General features: G+C 33.6%; 1 protein-coding gene across 4 annotated transcripts in view; it reads right to left on the minus strand.

The window, feature by feature from the left end:
- The window catches only part of LOC135211064 (ionotropic receptor 25a-like), a 57423-nt gene that overhangs the window by 12771 nt on the left and 37152 nt on the right, over positions 1-7500 (minus strand). For 3 of the 4 annotated variants that reach the window (XM_064244121.1, XM_064244123.1, XM_064244124.1), the window contains exons 16-18: positions 7038-7173; positions 6001-6200; positions 1994-2126 (exon numbers count right to left, since the gene is read on the minus strand). In XM_064244121.1, coding sequence (XP_064100191.1) covers positions 1994-2126; positions 6001-6200; positions 7038-7173 — 469 coding nt within the window. Of the gene's footprint in view, positions 1-1993; positions 2127-3225; positions 3359-6000; positions 6201-7037; positions 7174-7500 lie in introns of all 4 variants that reach the window. The other variant, XM_064244122.1, reaches the window with a different exon arrangement.

Here is a 7500-nt window from a genome sequence, read left to right on the forward strand (position 1 = left end):
ATATATATATATATATATATATATTTATATAATATAAATGTACATATCTGTATATGTATATATATAGTATGTATATATATATATATATATATATATATATATATATATATATATATATATATATATATAATATGATCGAGTTTGGGGAGGGGGAGAATTCCTTGATTTCCCTTCAATGTACCTCATTACGCTGACGTTTCAAGAACATGTGCCCCATTTTCAAAGCAACAGAATCCAAAATAGACATTGGTTTAAAAAAGAAAAAACGAGAAATTTTTACATAGGTTTCATTTTATGCTTTCATGTGATGAATTTTTTCTCGTTTTCTCTTTTTTTTTATATCTGTCTATATTTATTTCTATTGTCTTTTAATTCATAGCTTTGAAAATGGTACACATGGTCCTGAAACGTCAGCGTGATAAAGTACATTGAAAGGAAATCAAGGAATTCTCCTTCTCCCCAAACTCGATGCTGTTCATCAGATTTAAAGCAACTGCCTTCAACTTCGATATATATATATATATATATATATATATATATATATATATATATATATATATAGTTTATATATGTGTATATATATAATATTATGTATACATACATATATAAATACTGTAAATATACAAATCCACAGCTAGTGAAATATATGAAAATATATTGTAGCCTCTACAGTTTATTCATTAAAAGGAGCAAAATAATGCTGTTCTCTTGAATACTACAACTTAATAACGAACATACATACAGCAGCATACTACCACTGAATCATCTTGTTCATGGTGCATGTTGCATGTCTTTTGTAAAAGAAACCGATTCCTTTGCAATGCGATGTTTATCAGGAGTGAAGTTTATGTTGCTCGTTGGTGTTATACATTACCATTAGGTGTTATCAATATTAACTCCTAAAAATAATGTAATCAATACTGGTTCTAATTGATGTTGGTATAACAATTTTTAGCTCTGGTAACGAATAATCATTTACAATAAATTTTTTGAAGAATCCGTTATCAGTTTTGGTAATGCGTCTTAACCAGTATGAATCTTGACAATGAGTACCAGGTATGAGGGAGTGATGATTAAAAAAACGTTTCAGTAATGATTATTCGGTTTCCAGCTCGGAGGTAACCATGCATTATTTCCACGATGTCCAAAGCATTTTACTTGACTTTAGTGACGTAACAGAAGAAGCAAGCTATCAAGTCCTAGTTATGTAACAGAAAAAGCAAGATGTCAGTCCTTCCTCCCGCTTCAGTAAAGCAAAATGAAACCATTCCCTGTCATGAAAACCAGTCTTATAATGTGAGTAAATTTATGAGGAATTTTCTCTTTTGCACTGAAGCATTTACTGAAACGATAGGAAATTTCTCTTTGAAAGATAACAAAACTCTGAGGTTGTCAAGTTTTGGAATATCAGTTTTCAGGTAAGCGAAATCGATTATTCATGGTGCTAAGAGAGGAAGTGCGATCAGTGTTTATCTGTTAATGCAAAAAAGGTGCATGAGAGAGAGAGAGAGAGAGAGAGAGAGAGAGAGAGAGAGAGAGAGAGAGAGAGAGAGAGAAATTATGCTTCAAATAATATACACAGGAAGAAGTTATGTTCAAAAGAAGAACTATAATAATAAAACAAAAATTTTTGGCTTATATCGTTCTGCTTATGTACAAGCTGAAAACTACTTCAAAAAATATTTACAGAATTCTATGAGACAGTTCATTTCTTAAAACTAATTCATTGCACCCTAATTAATTCAACTGATTCTTCTATTTAATTACTGCTATGTAAAAATGCTACAATCTATATATACAGTTGCTGCTCTTATCGTGAAAGCTAATTCTCAGTGAATAAACTAAGAATCGCTTCTCGCTTCAGGGGCCTAGTTACACAAACTACTTGAGACTACGACTATTCTCCTTTGCATACCTACGCATTACATAACACTCTATATGGGCTATGGTGTCTGAGGATTACATTTCCCGCCCAAAAACACCACCAACTTACGCGTCATTGAACTGGTCCTTCAGTGGTGATCCTTGCTGGACAGCCACTGCATAAGGCTTCCTAGAGAATTCCTCACCTACCATCTGCAGGTCACAGTTGGTCAACACCAGGTACCTGATGTCTGTTGCGTCGCCTGGGAGAAAATCACGAATGGGGTGAGGAAAAGCAGAAAAGAATTGGCGTTGAGAGAGAGAGAGAGAGAGAGAGAGAGAGAGAGAGAGAGAGAGAGAGAGAGAGAGAGAGAGAAGAGTGACCTTTTGGAGCCTGTGATTCATCACACCCGTAGGCAGGTTACCTCGTCTTTCAATAAATATCAGCCATTGGGATGATATCAATTAGGAAACAGGCATGATGTACCTAAATATATTTATATCTTGTGGAAAAAATAGTGGAAGAGGAAAAATGAGAGGCAATTGTTGATTATATGATAAAGTTTATGTTTCGTAGGTAAATTAGGTGGGTAAGACTTCGGAGATCGTTTATAAGGACTAAGGATGTTTTGATTTATCCAGAGGTAACTGAGACGTAGATACGATTTGTTTACACATTCCTCATCTTAAAAAACAAATATTTTTGAAAGAAAAATACGGGTTTCACTTGTCTCTGTCAGTCCTTATAATCTGAGATTTCCACTTACCCATCAATATATTAGTAGTTATTTCAACGGGATTATAAAATGTTTATTCAGTTAGGCATTTTTATATCAGTGGAATCCATTCTACGATATTCAATGTTCAAAATGTCAAATGCAAAAGCGACTTGTGTTTGATCGCAGTTTATTTATTTTTACGAGTTTTAACAAAAACTGTTAGTGTCTAGACGATGCAGTACGTTCTCCATGCAGTTCCCATTTGAACAAAAATTAATTTTTATTTAGAAAAAAATTAGCCAGTCTGTGGTCAATGTGCTCAAAAACATCTCATTCACATGACACAGAACGATCATGGCATGAAAAAAGTGCAAAAATTCCTGGGGACAAAATGTTTTAGGAAAAAATAAAACCCAGTTTGCAAGCAAACTCAAAATCCTGAGAAAAGTTGCATTCTTCATGCTGGGATCTCCACGTCAAAAAAGGAGACAAAAAACACACAAAAAAGCATTTCTTTGAAGGAAAAAACACAACGATATACAAAATACTGAATGCATGGGAGAAAAAGGGGGGAAAACAAAAGTAACGCGACTTGGCATGGCAAAAATGTATCTCCAAGTCAAGTCGCGGTTGAAAAACTCACGCCCCCGAGAGCTGGTCTCGAAGGGGTGAACCCTTCTGCACTGCCAATGCGTAAGGCTTTCTGGAGAACTCGTCCCCGATGGACAACAAGTCGCACGCTGTCAGAACCTCGTACCGGATATTTGTGGCATCGCCTGTTTCGAATGGACCACTTTATCAGAATTTGAATGGACCACTTTGTCAGAATTGCAACGATCTCATTGGGGGGGAAGGGTTACTTCTCGAGAATGTCACAACGCTAAGTATTCGTTATTGATATGTTGTCACTGCGCCATAACTTGCCTAAATTCACACGCCAAGCAATTGTTATTGATAAGGTATCAATTCGCCATGATTTGCCTTAATTCACAACGCCTAGTAATTTTGATATGATCTTTAAATTTGTCTGAAAAAAATGTTTTATGCTTATTCGATTACAGTAGTTGCGGAATTCCATCCGCTTTCTTTGGCTTTCTATAATTATGGCTCCTGAAATTGACAAAATAATTAAGTCATTATGAAGGCGGAAATGTCACTTCTTCCACATAAATATACCACGTAATTATTAATGGTGATAAGCGGTTGCGATCTTACAGCGGGGAAAATCTTTCATTAAAAGCCATGGGTATTCTGAACATGAAATATCTTTCACAAAGGGCAATTGGCTATATAAAAACAATTTTGACAGCAATGTGATTTCTCCTATGAAAGTAACATAACTATCATACTTATTAGGCATAACAAGCTAAGATGAAAAATAATTTTCAAGTTTCAGTTTCCGAGTTAGGTGAAAAAGATTAAAAAATTTGTCCATGATAATTAGTCTGTATAATTTTTTTTTGTGTAATTTCTTGTTATCGACTTCTGTAGCACAGAGGAGGGAAGATAAAGAAACGACCCAAAGAAAATGGTGAATAGCTCTACAGTTAAATGAATAAATAAACAGATAGCAGCAACAGATCTCAAGATACAAATGACTTTATATAATGAAAAGATCTATAAAAGGGCACATTAAATTATAGTTTTCTAAATGTCTAACTATTTTGTCTAATCTCAAATAGAATCATTTTTATTAGTTCTTGATAAAGGAGAAAGCGATTTCGCCTCATCTCTGATTTTTTCCTTTCATTTGTATTTTTTATTTATCTTTTTTTTGTTAATCCATAATTCGTTCTGTCCTCATCTCTTTAAACTTCCATACAAAACAATTCCTCCACAGCGCTTACAAAGCCTTGATATGCCCTTCGTTTCACTGAGATCTCAAGATAAAATACCGTAAAAGAGAAAAAGTCAACATTTCAGTCATAAATTGAAAATATCCACGAAATTTGAAATTTTCATCAAATGTCATTCTATTCGTTAATTTCCATCTTTATTATTGTTACTTTTCGTTTGGGCTTCACTGGATTTTTCTGTGCTTATCGAAGTTTCTTCTGTCGTCTCATTTGAACTTTTTGGATAACTGTTACACATAAAGCATGAAGATGTTTCAAAATAAACGGTGTGATTCGGAACATAATATTGGTCATATTTGTATGTATATGCATGCATGTAAATCTACATACAAATGTATGTATATACGTATGTATGAATGTAAATCTACATACAAATGTATTATATACGTATATATGAATGTAAATCTACATACAAATGTATGCATATACGTATGTTAATCTACGTAGAAATGTATGTATGTATGTATGTATGTAAATCTATCTTTTTTCAAAAACATTCGGTAGAAATCACAATTTCCTAATTCTGATTGTTATATTCCAACTTCCATACGAAGTACTGCAGCATACCTGATACAGAAAGACACACAGTAAATAATTTCCTGCCTAAGCAGACAGCGACCCTCAGTCGGTTGCAGAAAACTGTCACAAATCAGTTTTCAAGTTCGAATTAAGGTTTTGATACAAAAACTAAGGTTTTGTTCTTTTGTTAATGTCAAAGTTACCACCAACTTTCAGTCTGTATTGAATCTTTTAGAGAAGGAATTGGTAATAGGAAAATATTTCATCTTGATATATTTATAGACTTTTGGAATTCCGTGACATCAAGCAAGCAATGTTAATTCCTAATTTCTCCTTGAAACAATATTCATTCTATAACCTTAAAAAACACCTTTTTTTTGAGCCCGTGTGAAATCTACGAAAACCTGCTTTCTTAAAAGTTTTGGAGGGGAAGAAAAATTCAAATGGCTGCTAACAGGAATCAGTCCTTACAAAATCAGGTAATTTGTTTGTTGTTTTGTAGGGAATATTGTTTTTAAACTTTCCCGCAACAATTAGATATCACTGTATCCAGAAAAAAACCCCACTTATTCAAACAGTATTATCTTGACTCTAATTTCTTGTATGCTATTAGATTCTGCTAAAGCAATTATATTAATACACTCATACATATATATATATATATATATATATATATATACATATATGTATGTATGTATGAGTGTATTAATATATATATATATATATATATATTTAATATTATACAATATATATTATATATAACAATATATATATATATATATATATATATAATATATATATATGTATGTGTGTGTGTGTGTTTATAAAAATAATATACTATATATATATATATGTATATATATATATATATATATATATATATATATATATATATTAGAATGTGTATTCTGTAGGCTCAAGCATTAACATATGAATACAAGAAACCACCCAAATCTGCATACTTCTTAGTAAATACGAAATATAGAAATATAATAGTATTGCGCAACTGAGCAAAACATTGTGCTTAGCCTATTTGTACCGACCTATGAAAGCAAAACCTTCGCTTGATGAAGTAGATTTTCTGACTCTCTCCACCGCACTTTCCATCGTCGCCGGGAGACCGGCTTCCTGCATCGACTGCCACATCTTCGTGTATTTATCGCTCACGGGGTAATCCCAAACGGCTAACTTGGCCCTCTCCACCTCGCTCATCGAGTCATTGAGGGACATGTCCTTCCAGATCCTGGTGGTGGTGGCGGCGAAGGGAGAAACGTGAAGGAATCTTGAATTTACGAAATGGAAGTGTCTGAGGTGTACGTGGTGGTCTTCCCTATTCTCTGCAGTGTTTAGGTATTGCAGCTTTGTCAGGGTCACAGGTTAGGCTTAGGCTGAAGTCATCTAATAGTTCGACTTCCTTGGGATTAGGTTGGTCGGATATGTGAGATGAATATAAGAACATTATTTTTTATTCCACAATTTTTTGCCAAGTCTAGAGTTCATTGGTCGTCTGTGAAACCTATTTCAAAACAGTGAGCGCTCTGTCTTTTAAATCGATTTTAGTTTAGATCAGCGTTTTTAGGTTCATCACCCCATTCCAGTTTCAAGAGAATAGAAAACAAGAAATTTTTAATAGGGTTTCCAATTAAAGAAGCTTGTTTTCAATAAAAATTTGAAATTCTACGATGGATATTTTCCAAGTTTATCTTAAAACAAGGAAAAATCTCAAACTAAATGACATAACAAGTAGAAGTAGTAGAATATAATTGCGTTTGGGGGATTTCTATTGGGCTCATCACTGGATTCATCTGTCATATTTTCGTAAATCAAAAGCTATAACTTATGCCATGTCCAAATACTGTCATATCAAATTATGAAATCCAGTCTTAAATGCTGTCCGTTTCAAAAAGCTAGAGTGATTAATGCGATGTAGTAGCACGTTAGTTGAAACAAAACACACACACACACACACACAAATCTAACAGGTAGAAAGCACAGCAAAAATAATACTTATTTTAGACGTGTAAGCTTTATCATTTTAAGCAATTATTGGGAAGCCATGATGCCAGTTGATAGTACTCACTCGTAGAATTTGTTTTCAATGTAAGCCATTCGCTCGAAGTATGTCATGGTGGAAGTGCCGTTGACGGGGGCGTACTGTACTTTGTACTGATTTGCCAAGTCATCCAGAGATTCAATGGGCGTGTCCAAACGTGAGACTAGAAAGGGGAACAGGACCAAGTCAAAATCATAACAAGAAATAGGTAATTCAGTTAATAAGCAAAAATATCAACAATGAAAAGAATAATTGATATATAAATAAAGTCTAAACATATGGGAAAAGCTATGAATTGTACCCATGAATAAAGACGAAATCTGTTTTTGTATGATCTGATGGAGGCCTCAAACTCCCAGAGGGTTACTGAATATTCTTTACTAAAATGACAGTTGTTGGAAATATCATCAGATGTCTTTGTAACAGATGATTCTTGAATTGCAGCGAAGGAATACTTGGAACTAAGTCGGACAAAATAGACAACTAATTA

Source organism: Macrobrachium nipponense, chromosome 4 (genome assembly GCF_015104395.2).
Source record: "Macrobrachium nipponense isolate FS-2020 chromosome 4, ASM1510439v2, whole genome shotgun sequence".
In the NCBI taxonomy this organism is placed as follows: domain Eukaryota; kingdom Metazoa; phylum Arthropoda; class Malacostraca; order Decapoda; family Palaemonidae; genus Macrobrachium; species Macrobrachium nipponense.